The sequence below is a fragment of the Pteropus alecto genome, unplaced genomic scaffold (genome assembly GCF_000325575.1).
Source record: "Pteropus alecto unplaced genomic scaffold, ASM32557v1 scaffold270, whole genome shotgun sequence".
In the NCBI taxonomy this organism is placed as follows: domain Eukaryota; kingdom Metazoa; phylum Chordata; class Mammalia; order Chiroptera; family Pteropodidae; genus Pteropus; species Pteropus alecto.
The window spans coordinates 6,764,096-6,778,847 of NW_006430735.1; the positions used below are offsets into that span (position 1 = coordinate 6,764,096).

Sequence of the window (14,752 nt, forward strand, 5' to 3'; positions counted from 1 at the left end):
TCAGGCCGGGAGCGCCGAGAGCCGGGACGCTTCCGCGCCCCCGGAGGAGCCGACCTTTCTCTCCGCTTCAGCTTTCTTGGCTGCTGCCGCACCTCGGCCCCCGCGCGCAGGTAACTTCCCTTCCAAGGTCATTCTTCGGGCGTGGCGGCGCTCGCGTCTCGCCCACGTCCTTACGATTGGCGGGGGCGGGAGAGGGGCGCCCTGTGCGTGGCTGGAGAAGCGGAGCTGGACGGCGACTCCGAGCGCTGCTCCGGCCCCGCGGGCCTCTCCGGATCTGGGGCTCCGGCCCCTGCCGGCGGGAGCGTGCGGCGGCCCCAGCGGAAACCTGGCGCCTCTCTGTCCGCAGCCCCGAGGGTGACTTACTGCTCGCGCCCAGGTGCGGGTGGGGACCACTCGGCCCTTCCTACCCCGCACCTGCAGGTGCGCGTAGCCACCCGCGTCCCGGCAGTCCCCGGCGGCGTGGTTGGCTGTCGCTATGGTAACGGCTGGTGCCCAGACGGAGCTTGTCCTGGTTGGGAAGGGGTGGTGAAAGCGACTTTGAAACCCCTAGAGCTCCATGTCAGGCCGTGCCGAGCCAGAAAAGCCTGATGGAAATTGCGCCCCCCACAACCCTCTCCTCATTTTTAATTTTTCAGGCGTTGGCAGTTAATCAGAGAGAGGCGTGGATGTGTTTACAAGATGTGAGTTGTGTTCTTTCCACCGTTACCCTCCGAGGGCTTCTTACACCTCATGGTGACAGGTGTGAATCATGACACAGAAGGGCAGAATGAAGCCAGTGAAGAAAAGCAAAGCAGAAGAACCGGAATTGGAGCCCCTGTGCTGCTGCGAGTACATTGATCGAAATGGGGAAAAAAACCACGTGGCTGCTTGTTTGTGTGATTGCCAAGATCTGGATGAAGGGTGTGACAGGTAAGAGCAGGGTATTTCTTGATGCTGACCCTCCTGGCACTTTTGAGAACTACCATGTATACATACGTTCAACTTAGCTGTCCAGAACACTGAGATTTGCTCTTGATTCTATTTCCAAGGCTCTAAAATTGAGAATTGTCTTCTGTGTCAAGGGTGAGGATTCTATAAAGATGAGTTACTCAGCCTGGTTTACTAGGACATTATTTTTCATCGAAAGGGTGAAGGTGATGGAGAAGAACAGGCAAATAAAGGGATAATAGGCAAGTTAAATGTATAATAAAATAAAATGCATGTCAGCAGAATCTGTAAGCTTAAAAGGAACGTATTAGTTTCAGAAAGTTCTCACATTCTCAGTGGTCTCAGTATTTAGAGAGTGCTTGGGACTGGACTGCACCTGGCCACAAATGGACCTTGATAGTTAAAATATTTTTTTTTTCTGTTGTTTCTGGGGAAGAAATTCAGCCAGAAAGCACATCTCTACCCTTCACTAGTTGTTTTCAACAAGAGCAGTAACACTGTCTTGTTCAGTGCTATTGTATTTGGTTTTTATTTTCACTATTATCCCAAGTGATGGAAATTACTATCTAAAAAGAAAACTTTACATATCACTGAAAAATTTTATATTGAACAGTAATAACCTGGTTTTTATCCATTTTTTAAGTAATTATATGTTTAAAAATTGTTGCCATACGGAAAGCATAATATAGGAAGAATAAGGATGTTGGAAACTTGCTTTTTCCTCTAACAATTTTGCTTAAAAAAAGTCATTGCTATGGCAAATTGCTGACTTAGAGCTTGGTGTGTTAATCTAGTCATGAAAAGCATTCTTGGGGACCACCGTGATCTAGTACCAACCTTGACACCTGAATACCCTATAACTTCTTTGTAATTATTTCTTGACAGTGTCTATGGTCTTTTTGACAGGTGTCTCCAAATATAGGTTCTTTAGACTTAGTCTAAAATCCATACTGAGAAAATGGAGCACTTTGTGCTAATGAGTGGAGAAATAATGCTGCTTCCATAATCTCCTTCACTCAAGACCGCAGCTCTTCCATTAACCTCCTAACTCTCCTTCCCCCGCCAGCCCTTGAGACCTGAGCTATGTGTGAGTTCTCTCCTCTGCTGTCTTCATACCCTCCTCTGGAGATGGGCTCCCAGCACGTCTACTCTCACTGCTCTGTATGACTCTCATCTAGTAATCTCCCACTTTCAAGTTCCAGCCCTACTTTTTTTAATTGTCTAAAATCAGTGTTATCCTTCCTTAAACTATTCTTTTCCATACTAGCCTAAGTGCACAAAAAATGTCAAGAATACCATGTGTCCACCAAACTTAATCATTTGAGTCATACTGGTTTGCTTTCCATTCTTCCCTATGCAGATCCCTACCCCTACTGAACGGGCTTACTCCCTGGGCCCAGTACAAATTTTGTGCCATACACATGTCTGTCCACTGGAATGAATGCCTCCCTCCCTTCCTCTCCACCTGAACAAGTGCACAAATGCAAGCAAGCTGTCAAGGTCGAGCACAGATCCCACCTTTCAACAGAGACCCCTCTGATGACTCCACCTGGAACTGTGCACTTTCCTCAGCACTCCTTGTGATGTCTGACCATAGTAGTTCATCGAGTGATTTTGCTGCTTTGTCACATCTGATATTTCAAAGTTTCCATGTCATCTTGTCTTTATAACTAGATGTTGAATTTTTTTGAGACTTTTATGTCTGTATACCCACCAAGTCTAAACAGTATTTGTATGGAATAAGTACTAAAAGCTCCTGTTTAGTAGTCGGGAAGTAGAATACTTGGCCTTTGGTCACTTTTATCAGTTAGCCTGCTGTCTGGTGTATAGTGCTCAGTGGTTTCTAATTCAGCAAACCCATATGAAGCGTCTTCTCTTTGTGCTCTTTCTGAATAGATGGATTACGTGTAAATCCGTGCAGCCGGAGACTTGTGAAAGAATCATGGATACAATCTCCGATCGCCTCCGAATTCCTTGGCTTAGAGGAGCCAAAAAAGTTAACATTAGCATCGTTCCCCCTCTCATCCTCCTGCCTGTCTTCCTCCGCGTGGCTTCCTGGCATTTCCTCCTGGGGGTGGTGGTTTTGACTTCCCTTCCTGTGCTGGCTCTGTGGTACTACTACCTCACTCACAGAAGGAAAGAGCAGACTCTGTTCTTCCTGAGCCTCGGGCTGTTCTCTCTGGGCTACATGTACTATGTGTTCCTGCAGGAAGTGGTTCCCAAAGGGCATGTGGGGCCCACTCAGCTGGCCCTTCTTACCTGCGGGTTATTTCTGATCCTCTTAGCCTTGTACAGAGCCAAGAAGAATCCAGGCTACCTCAGAAATCCAGCAAGCAATGACAAATCTCTAGGCAGCAGCCAAATTGAGTGCCTGAACAGCAAAGGGCAGGAGAAGTCCAAAGGGTTCCTCGGCGCAGATACGTCGGGCAGCCTCAACAACCGCACGCTGAAGGATGATCTGAAGGGCTCTTCCAGGGTGTCGGCTGGAAGCCCCACCAAGGTGAAGGAGGACTGGTGTGCCAAGTGCCAGCTGGTACGACCAGCCCGGGCATGGCATTGCCGGATATGTGGCATCTGTGTGAGGAGAATGGATCATCATTGTGTCTGGTATGTGGGAAGAATTTGGCTTGCAAAGTGTAAATTCACGTGAGACTCTAGCCGTGTTTGAGCTTCCTTTGTATCATAAAATTTCTCTCCTTCCCAGCCTTGCACCTTGTAGATATTTGTGGGCTGTTAGGATGTTCCCACTTAGTCATCAGTTTGTTGAGTTTCACAAATTTAGTTCTTTCACAGTCATTTCCTGAAGGTGTTGTTTTTTTGGTGGGGGTGTGTGTGTGTGTGTGTGTGTGTGTGTGTGTGTGTGTGTGTGCTGTCCCCTATTGAGCTGCCCTTCATTTGTCTTTTCTAAAAGGGAAGCATTTACAGTTGAATGATTTTTTTAAAAAAGGAATTCGTCAGAATCAGTATAGGTCTGTTTTCTTGTGCTGTTCCTTTTGAACAGACTTCAAGAAAATGTTTCCGTATTTTTAAGTAATTCTGTCCTTTCACCATGCAAACTTAATCATTTCGATAACTACCGATGATTTCTAATTTGTATTGGTAAGGCCTTACCAGATAACTTCCTGTTAGTTACTGGCAGAGAGATGTGCTTTTTTGGCACCAATATGCTGACCAGGGACAAATGAGGACACGTAAGGCCCATGAGATATAAAGTGCAAATGTTAAAGATAACATTGCAGCTTTACTGAGTAAATCTTAAACTAAAGGGGGTGTAATTAATTCAAGATGTGACTGCTGTAAGTAGCATGTTTGCAGCTTTTTGCCTTAAGGCAGTCATGGTCAATTAATTATGCTTTTTATGGCTAGGATTCTGGTTATTTAGCATACATCCCCCTCAGAAGGGGATGTTGGAGAGGGTGGGACACAGAAAGGCCAGGAGAACATCGGGGTGAATCTCAAGTGCGGGGCTCATGTACAGGGACAGCTCTTTTCTGGGGCTTTGTCTTTGGGAGTAAACAGTGATTTTCATTTTTAGATATTCCACTTCTGTTTCTGTCACTAATTTGTGTGTGTGTGTGTGGCCCATTTACAAGTGCTGGTTTGCAGAAGGTCTGACAGCCTCACCCAAAAGATCTCTGCCCAGTGGGGCATCCCCGTGGCCCTGTACATCCTGCCCTACAAATGGCTGTGACACAGACTCTTGATATCTGACGTGTAGTTTGCATATCATCGAAGTGTTCTCCATGTTTCTAACCTTCCGGGATGCTTTTTATTAATATAAATTTAACATTTTCCCATACTGTGTAATACTTCTGATTTAGCACTTTAAGTTTTCATAACTCTGATATCACCCTTTCCTTATCGTGGTGATTACAATATTAACTCTTTTTACAGTTGGGGAATAGACTTATTAACATTTAGAAAGATTTATCAGCTCAGTTCTGCTTTTTACTTAGTTTTGTCCTTAAACTAATGATATGATTTGACTTTGCAAAGAGCAGAAAATATAAGACTACATCTCTCAGTGGACAAGTTTTTAATTCCCTAAAACTGAAAAATAAAGAGAACATACTTTTTAATAACTGAAATTCACACGATTCCTGTTTCAAAAGCTTTTTTATTATGTGAGTTATATAGAGAACTTCTTTTAAAACATGTTTGCTTTTTTCCTCCCTATGCTGTTTTGAGGATAAATAGCTGTGTCGGAGAATCAAATCATCAAGCATTTATACTTGCGCTTTCGATCTTCTTGCTCACCTCGGTGTACGGCATCACGCTGACCTTGGACACCATTTGTAGAGATAGAAGTGTCTTCACAGCTCTCTTCTATTGTCCTGGAGTTTATGCAAATTACAGGTGAGATGTGGATACCACAGCACAGAGGCCCATGGAGGAGGGAAGGGATGTAGCCATTAATGATAGGGGCTGTGATTCGCTGCTGGGTTAGGAGTTCTCAGCCAAAACAGGACAGCCTATGGGGCTGCTGGGTATCCCTGAAATTGCCAACAAAATTATGCAGTGGATAGGTGCATTTTTCTAGGGTGATGTCCAAAGGATCACTGACCCTTAAAAGTGGGGAACTAGTACTGTAAAGTAGGGCCAGGCTTAATCAGAGACTTGCACGATCAAATGACCACTCAGATGCCCAAGCAAGTGACATTGAAACTAAACCAAATAAACTAGCAGTCCCAGGGTATGTATGTGGTCCATTTTTGTCATAAATAGGGAACTCCTTACTTTATTGCTGCTTTCAGGAGCTTTTTAGCCCAATCTTATTTTACTGCCTCTGACCCTTTTGTGAAGTGCTTACAGTCTCTACAACCTTTCTTTTTCTGTTTAATCTCTATTGATTTTTTCTGTTCTATTTTTTTTTTTTTTTAAAGAAAAATCACCACTCATGATTACTGTGGTATCTAGGTCAAATTTCCTTTGGCTTTGTTAGTGCGCGCACGTTTCTATATTATGAAGATCTCCATACCTTGGCAGAAGCTGGGATTTTTCAGTTTTGGCCCGTGCAGCCGCCTCCCCTGAAAGCCACAGGCTCCCCGTGTTCTTTGTTCCCTCCCCTCCACCCTTTCTTCTGACGTGGGTACTCTGTGCTGTCTGAGGTCCTGTCTTAGCTGGGACAGCTCTGCTTCCATGGTGCTATTCTTTCTTCTCACTTTGTTTTCAGAACAATCTCTGCTTTATCTAATAGTGCCACTGTGCAGGTGTTTGTATTAGTCTGTGGATAGATCTCCCCATTGCCATTGTAGACGCAGACGTTTATGGGTATTCTTGCAATAGACTGGTTCTACTCCTTAGGCTAAGTTCCTTTTTTCTCTCTGTTGAAAGTCTTAGTAGGTTATGAAATTCTTCAGTAACACTGAAATTCTTCAGTAATTACTATTCTTGGTAGGTTGTAAATGTCCGAAAGCAGGGCATATTACAAAGCATGAGTTTTGTAGACTTCATGTGGGTCACTTAAATGAAATGAGGAACATAGTCCTGCCATCGGTTCTTACTGCTCTGTACAGGTGATTCATGCCTCCTAGCCGGACCTCGGCTTTCCTCATGTTTGTAGTGATTTAATCATCTCTGAGGTCCCTTTTGGCTTAGGAAATGAAGATTCTGAATAAATTTATTTCCATCTAACTCACTGCAAATCTTTGAATGAAAAGTAATCATTAATTGGTAACCTCTCCTCACAATCTTATTAACAAGCTGAAAGGAGCTTTCTTGTCCTGTGTGATTCTGTTTGGCTTTAAGAAGTTGAATATGAAATGTAATGGTGCTTCTACACATCTTACAAGTAAAGGGCTTCTAGTTTGGGGAGTTGTCTCCTTATCTGTGCTCATCACAGGACTGAAAAAGAATGGAAATTAAGAATTTTAGCACTGTTCCCGAGTTCCCACCCACAGCTTCCTTGAGATGTCTGTAGCAGCCTTGTGGTGCCTTTGTTTTCACCTGGGTTAGGAAGAAGTTAGGAATTATTCATTCATTTAACAAACAGATTTTGAATGCCATTGTCAGGCAGTGTGTTGGTTGTATGGAGAATACAAAAATGCAAAAAAATAGTCCTTGCTATACTAGGAAAACATACTAGAAAAAGAGGCACCAATAATTATGAAATAAAACATGTCAATTAATAGCCATAAGTTAAGCAGCTTATTGGTGTTTTGAGGATAGAAAAGTATCTTCCAGTGGAATAATTGAGGAAGGTGCCAAAGTACTTCATGTGTAAAAATGTCACAACAGTGACAGCTTTCTGAATGTGGAAAAATCGGCAGCCCTGACCAGTCCATTCTTCCCTCCCAGCTCGGCTCTGTGCTTCACCTGTGTGTGGTACTCTGTGATCATCACAGCAGGCATGGCCTACATCTTCCTGATCCAGCTGATAAACATCAGTTACAATGTGACTGAGAGGGAAGTCCAGCAGGCACTGAGACAGAAGACGGGGCGCCGGCTCCTCTGTGGACTCATCGTGGACACAGGCCAGTACAATAGGGGCTTCCTGCGGAACTGGCACCAGTTCTCCACCCTGGGCACTCACCCATTCCACCACCCTGCTGAGGACATTGTCTGAAGTGCCTTCTGTACGGTGTGAGGGATGGCTCCTCCCTCTGCTCCCTTCCATTGTACACTTCAGTGTCCATGCAGGATGTTTGTTTTTATCCCTGGTTTCTTAAAGGCGCCATAGGGCCATGCTCAGGTTTAGAGACTGGACTGAGAAGAAATTAATTTTTCTGACTTCACAACTTAAGAGCTGTTTATACTGAAGCAGCAAAAGTAGAGCCATTCCTTTCCAGTCACCTTGTTAACTAAATCGCCAGACGCTGAAAATGATGTGGATTGCTAATGCACAAATTAATAGAAGCAATTCCATCCATTAGTATGGGAGAAAGAGTTTTGGATTAGAATAGGTTCTAGTCCCTCTTTTAATTCCTAATAGCCATGTGACCCTTAGTTGAGTCACTTTCCCAAGTCTCAGGTTCCTCTGTAAAGTGGGGTACTGATGCCTATCCTGGCTACCTCACAATGCTGTTATGAGGGTCACATGACAGAGGAGGTATGTGAAAAGCACTGAAAGACACTTAAAGCACCAGAGATGTATGAAGTATTATTAGGAAAATCCCAAGACTGAGAAAAATGTTGGTAGGTCAGAATATTGAAGCCCATATTATTAATCTGTTTTCAACATTTCAGAGTGAAAAAAAGATCCCCAAATACCATGTTGTACAGTTGCAGGAATTTCTCTTATTAACTACTCAAACAGGGTAGAAGATGACCAGATGGATGGATTTGCATTTTCATTGGATATTGAAAGGACAGTTGATACCAATTATAATGATCTCTGGTATAATGTACCAGTGGTCACGGGTATAGGCGATGAGTTCTTATATTTATCTTATTTCTTAGGAATTTATTGTTTATATTTACTCTAAATAACTCCAGTAGGCATTAATGTTTTTTCCTCTTTCCATGTCTCACCTGGTAAGGTGCTAGCCACACTGTGACGATGGCTGGAAGAGGAGGACAGACATTCCTACAGGGAACACTTTATTCTCTTTCCTGAGTATGGTGGCTGGTTAATATCAAGGGCTTGATTTTTTTGTTTATGTAATTGAAATGCTGTCAGTTACAGCACTAAGTTGTAATAATCCATTTTCTGGCATTCACGTTATTCTGGCATGGACTCTTTGAGGAGTTGATTTACATCTTCCCACTTAACTTATATATTACTTCTCATTCACCTTTCACTAGATAAAAGTATCTCACTGGGAGAGAAAAAACAGGGTATATGTGGTTTTCACTAATTAATGAATTACTGTTCTTCCTTAGCTTTTCCAAAAATATCAAGTTGTTTCTTCAATCATATCTCAAAACTGAAAATGTATAAAGGATTAAATATTTATATAGAATGGGTCTATGCTGCTATGGGTTTAAGATGAGGCAATTTTGGATGGGGTAAACACTCGCTTGAAATATTTGGTTTTGTACTTGTATGTCCCAACAATAATTCACGAGTCCTTAAATTTGCCTTGGCTTGTAGCTTAATATAGGGAAAATATTGCCAGGCTTTTCAGTCTTTCTCTGCATGCTGCTGTAACGAGATTTGTAAATGTTGAGAGGACATAGTGCTACTTCCTGCAGCTCTGCCCTCTGCAGCTAGCACCATCCTTAGTCCTTCCATTAATTGAGGCTGTCCTTAAGACAGCTTCTCGTTGCTTTCCTCAGAGATGGTTTGTTTAACAAGTGATAGGCTCCGTATTCCCTTGTGATGAGCCAAAGAGCAAGTCTGGGGGTGTTAGCAGAGGCTGTGGTTTCTACAGTGATGCACTCTCCCTGGCCCAGAGTCAAGTATTCATTTGGAATTAACATTAGATCTGATATAACTAATTCCTTTCTGTATAGGTTTGAGATAAGAGAGACAGTAATAATGTCAAGGACAGCACATGTGGCCAGAAATCTCTGGTTGTTGTTTCTTGAATGCCACCTCTGTATAGCCAACTCTGATTGTCTAGCAATTGATAATATTCACAGAAATGTTAGAAGTCAGTAATTTTAGCCTCTTGCCAAATCTTTAAAAACAGTCAAACCATAATGTAATGAAGATGAGTCGTGCCTGAAAGACCAGACTCATTTGAGAGAATTAGGAATGATCACCATCTTTATAACCACCCACGCCTAATAGTGTTACCTGGATGGGGCAACTCAGTCCCTCACTTTGATAAGGTCTTCTTGTATATTATTTTGGATTATTGGAATTAAGATTCTTGTTTTAAGTTCCTTGAGAACTTCACGATCAGCATGTTACAGAAGAAAGCTCAAACCTTTGACAAGCTCAATGGTTTTGTCGGAGAGTAAAAGCCTACGGAAGTACTTGCACCAAAAGGAGAGAAAACAAGGGTCTCTCCGTGAGTGCTCTTTAGGCTCCGGAACAGCCTTGGCCTAGACTCCTAGACTTTTAAGCTCTTTGTGATGGGGAACTACTGGGAGGATTTTGTCATTTTAAAGGAAAAAGCTTCTGTGAGAAGGTGAGGCCCAGAGAAACGTGGTGGTGGTAGCCACAGGGCACTGATCTGCAGAGCTGTCAGCCAGCCTCCTCCCCGCAACATAATTTCAGGCAAGTGGGTCTTCTTCTCTGCCCCCACAGACTCAGCCTCTGTTAATAAACATACTGGCTGTGGAGCTTAGTAAACGATCTACTGTATTCTAATTAGCATTACTGTCATGCTCCTGTGTACTATACCTGGGGAGAAGAAATGGGTCCATTTGAAAGATTAAAAGGAGAAAGGTTAAGGATCAGGATTGCACGAAAGGAGAAAATCCTTCAGTGTTTAAATATTTCTTACGATTTCCAAAGAGTACCTTGTGGTTATGGAAGGGCCCACCTGAAATGAAATGACTGTCAACAATGCCTCTTTGGTAGGTTTTTCTGATGCTGCTGAAACTGAGCCTTAAGTGTGTTTTAGGGACACTGTGCTTCTTGTCTCACCTTAGCCACCTCTGTGTCTGTGTGTAGGATACTGTAGATCTTTGCTATCCAAGTAGTGTTTTCCTTTCGTGAATGAAGTAATCGTTGTCTTCCATTGTACCATCTGCCCAGCACAGAGACTGCTACAGACTTTCTCTTATGCAATAGTCCTTGGTACTTCAAATATTTTTTGCAAGAGAAAATTTTCTAAACTAGGATCTTCCACTGCCAGAAAACACAGTGCCAGTAAGGTTCTCTGTTATACTGACCATCTACTTAATAGATATATTTCCACTGGGTAGGACATTAGATTTTTATTATGAAACTCAACTAATATAAGCAAAAATATTATATCTAGAAGCACAATTTTAACGAGGATGTTTAAAAATTAATAGTTTGTCAAGTTTAAGAGTCTCTTTAAACTAGGTAAGTAGTTTTATATGACTTAACTTAATGTTAGCCATATTGTGGTACCCTGCATTTTAAGGAGAACTTCTTACTGTTAAAGGGTACAGCTGAAACTTATTGGATTTCATTAACCAATGTCACTATAAAAAATTAATTAAAAGAAAAAAAAGAATTCCCTCAAATAAGCAATTGATGGAGACTTTTGCTTGAGGCACCTGCTTAGAATCTGGTTTTCTTAGCAGCAGCTCGACAACAGCATTTTATATTAAACATTGCAAAGGTGATGCAAGAGGAGAATGAAAGCTGTGCTTAATTTAATGCTGAATAAAATTCGGTATGTTCTTGTAGCTGTTTGCTCTGATTAGTATAAACTTTTGTAAAATCAGCTAAATTTAATTCTGTTGCTAATGGACAATTATCCTTACTTCAGTTGGTACTAAGTGTTTCGCTGTAGTATCAGCAGCAGGCCAAAGAGACTGAGTGGTTAATGAAGACAAATTTCTAGAGGTTGCAGCTATTTCTGCTTTGGGCTCGTAACTTATTACTACTCTAGCCTTCCAGATGGCACATTTCACTTCTAGAAAATTCATACTTTAAAGGCAGAGCTTTAAAACTAGGTCTAGTCTGTTCGTTCTAGTTATTGATGAAACTAAAATCCTGTATTTCTTCAGATAGTGTCACTGAAAATATCCCATGTTATAGAACTTGCAAGCTCAACTAGTTGAGACCCAATGGTCTGGGTGATTTGATGGTTTGAATTGTCGGGGCTTTTAAGCCTTTTCGTTTGATTATGTTTCTGGGTCAGATGTTGGACTAAAAGAACCCAGGAATATTTATTTAATATTAAACTTAATATTTAATGTAACTAGCCCAGCAACATTAAAAGGGATTTCTGAAGCCAGCTCTGGAAGCTGCGGGCTAAACATTTTGCACTGTTTTTTACTTGTATTCATATTTTCTTATCACCTCAGACTCTGACACAAGGCCTTTTAAATGGTGATTTAAAAAATTACTGCCATTTATGTAAAATAATGTACTGTGACCAAGTCATTTAAATGGAAAATAAAGTGCTTTCTTTACAGAAATTACTGGTGTTTCTTAGTGTGTCTCCTGAACTCTTGTTTGAAGAAAAGTCTGCATTATAGCTAGGCTGTCTTTCTGGCTACCTAGATGTCCCCAGCCTGTGGACCTAAAACTATCTTTAGCCCTATCATTTTCCTCATGGTTTCTTTTCCAGTTTTGTAAGGCAGGGATACAGCTCATTGGGCATTTTGTTAGCAGTAACATTTCAAATCATATCTTTAAGACGGCCCAGCAAGAAACATAGGTCATTTACTGTTATTTTCCTATGTCTCTTTAAGAAGGTTCGATAGGTGGGTGAAAAGTTCTTGCTGGACTAATTATAATATGGCCTGCTAAAGATTCAATTTCTAAATGATGCTTGAGGCAAAATAAAAATAAAGCTCAAAAGAGAAAACAAGCTTTATGGGTTTATTTAGGACTCTGGCATGCTTACTTAAGGGATTTACCCTATCTACAGGCTTGGTATTAAAGTAAAATTAGTATTTGATTTCTGGGTGCTAATATCAGCGAATATTCTATAAATGTACTATAGTTAAGTATAAACAGACAGTGATGTAGATGAAAAGATTAAATATGAGTTACTTTTAGTCCCATTTTCTTGAGTGGCCGTAAGTCCTAAGAGTTTTTAGATGATAACTGTATAATCACGTTAAAATAAAAGGTGTAGGGACAGGGATATTGTTGAAAAATAAAGTTCAATTTAGGTTGTTGTGTTATTTCTGAGTATATTCTCACATATCCTCTATAGGAAAAGGACAGAAGTCATTTTGCAGGTGGTGTAGCTGGACACCCCTTCTAGGAAGTAAGAGATGGTAACAATTCATTGAACAAAGAATTTTACTTTGCCAACTCAGATTTTTAACTTACCAAGTAAAAGTGGTTACCTCAGGGCTGCAAGGGACTTACTCATTTTACTCTGTGCATTTATCTACTACTTGAATTTGTTATAATAAGCATATGTTTTATAATGAAAAAAATTTTTCTAGCAGGTAATTCAGTTCACAGAAGGGAGTATTTTGTCTTTATAGTCTTTAGCACCTTAAAGATTAAAACATTCTTTGAATTCAAGATAAATATCTTGATAGATATAAATCAATCTGAGCTGAGGACTGGAAGCCAGATCAAGTATTATTTAGAAGTTGCAGCTGGGAGCATAAATATACATTTTAACAAATTGCTGGACTGCCTTTGATAGAATCATTAGCTTTTGGAATTCCTGCTTATCAAGGTGCACTGAAGAGAAGTATCTTTGGTGCCCCAATTTCTGTGAAATTGGGCTACACTGTTGCCCTTTGCAGCTATTGCATTTTGACAGGTGATTTTTTCAATGGAGTGGGCAAAAAAGGACAGTGTGGCAGGATGCTTGTTGCTAATGTACTAGATGACATAACTCCTTTTCTGAGTACTCACTACTTTTAATTTCTATTTAATTAAAGTTACTTTTGTCAACAACTCATGTTAAGCTATAAGGACACATTTTCTTCCACAAGCTCAGGCAAGCAAACACTTGTCCTTTTTAAAGTTTATAGATGCTAAAAATATATAGGATATATTTGAACAATGGGGCTCCAAACTTCCTTTGGATGATCATGCTGTGATAAATGCTTTAGTGCACTGATGAGCAGTTCAAGAGAAATAAAACAAGTACAAATTTACAAAATAATTCCTTGATCCAAGAACTAAGTGACAACATTAAGTCAGGCATATGCAGATACATACATGCGAGTGGGTGGCAGTAACATATAGATACTGTGGACTGATGGACATTCCCATCCTAAGCACTGCACTGACTTGTGTCCACTGCACACCGAGGACTCCTCTTACACAAGGACCAAATAGCTGACTGCTGGTACAGCTAAGTCATGGTGGTGCCAGCACCTGGAAGTCTGGAAGAATTTCAGCTACCTTCTTACGGAGTTGCTCTCGCCTTTCTTCTCTTACTCTTTCCTCTTTCATAAATTTTACAAACTTCTTCCATGTCTGAAAGGTGATCCAGAGAATCCTCCTTTAAGAATAAAAAGGAAAAATGTGAAATACTGAGGAAAAGTTGGCTTTCTATCTGAAGGACATTAAAAACTATAAGTAAGAATCATCCTTATGTGCATAAAACATTATATAAAAGGTTTGGAAATCACAATTAGAATTCAGACCAATAACTGAGGTAAAGAAAATAAAGCAACAAAAGTGGATAAGAGTGATTGATAGGTTTTTATTTTTCCATTAGGTAGTTAAGGAAATTGTCAGAAGGTGACACGACTTCTATACCTATATAACAATCTTCACACCGGAATGTGGAGACATCTGTTCATAACATTATGCTCATAAGGAATGACAGACACCCAGTCACCGAAAAGGACAGTTCATTTGTTTACTTTCAGAAGTGCATAATGAAATTTAGCACATTTCTATCCGAAATGCTTAAGATTACAAAACAAAGGAAAACTTACTGATATGGAATAACTTATTCCCCAAGGAGACTAGCTTAAATAAGATGACTGTATCATAAATATTAACATGGCATACAGTATTATGATTCTACTTATATAAAGTTCCAAACCAGGCAAAACTAAACTATAGCCTTGAAAGCTGTATACTTAGAAGGTAAAAGTTAAAAAAAGGGGCGAACAAGGAAATGTTCACCATAAAAATCAGGAAGAGGAGAGTAGTTTATTTTTAGGAGAGAAGGGTCAGGCTTGCGATTGGGAAAAAGCCAATAGAGACTTCTGGGGGCCTACTTCTGGACCTCAGTGGTGGGGACATGGGTGTCCAATTTGTAGTAATTCATTAAGCTGAATTTGAGTGATTTAAGCACTTTGCTATATTTGTGTTATATTTTACAATAATGCTACAAACGTTGAACTCAAACCTGTGTGACTA

At 40.9% G+C, this 14,752-nt stretch overlaps 2 protein-coding genes across 5 annotated transcripts in view; one reads left to right on the forward strand and one right to left on the reverse strand.

Annotated features, from left to right (window-relative positions):
* Nucleotides 1–6: 6 nt before the first annotated feature.
* On the forward strand, nucleotides 7–11,139 carry ZDHHC23 (zinc finger DHHC-type containing 23). 4 transcript variants are annotated; one of them, XM_025051309.1, is made up of 6 exons: nucleotides 7–110; nucleotides 636–680; nucleotides 758–909; nucleotides 2,824–3,534; nucleotides 5,116–5,283; nucleotides 7,225–11,139. In XM_025051309.1, exons 2-6 carry the CDS (start codon nucleotides 666–668, stop codon nucleotides 7,490–7,492), a joined length of 1,314 nt encoding a protein of 437 aa, XP_024907077.1. In that variant the 5' UTR covers nucleotides 7–110; nucleotides 636–665; the 3' UTR covers nucleotides 7,493–11,139. The 4 variants fall into 4 exon arrangements, with proteins under 4 accessions (XP_024907077.1, XP_024907081.1, XP_006905534.1 ...); XM_025051313.1 differs by having other exon boundaries at nucleotides 5,125–5,283; XM_006905472.3 differs by having other exon boundaries at nucleotides 636–909.
* A 1,555-nt stretch (nucleotides 11,140–12,694) lies between these two features.
* The window catches only part of CCDC191 (coiled-coil domain containing 191), a 74,736-nt gene continuing 72,678 nt past the window's right edge, over nucleotides 12,695–14,752 (reverse strand). Inside the window, exon 17 of the mRNA XM_006905502.3 lies at nucleotides 12,695–13,880. Coding sequence (XP_006905564.2) covers nucleotides 13,736–13,880 — 145 coding nt within the window. The 3' untranslated portion in view covers nucleotides 12,695–13,735. The remainder of the gene's footprint in view (nucleotides 13,881–14,752) is intronic.

What these genes read in the sequence shown, in the direction of transcription:
- ZDHHC23 (XM_025051309.1), top strand. An exon ending in ATGGATCATCATTGTGTCTG is followed by an intron (nt 3,535 to 5,115) that starts GTATGTGGGAAG and finishes TGCTGTTTTGAG; the next exon opens with GATAAATAGCTGTGTCGGAG. An exon ending in GGAGTTTATGCAAATTACAG is followed by an intron (nt 5,284 to 7,224) that starts GTGAGATGTGGA and finishes CTTCCCTCCCAG; the next exon opens with CTCGGCTCTGTGCTTCACCT.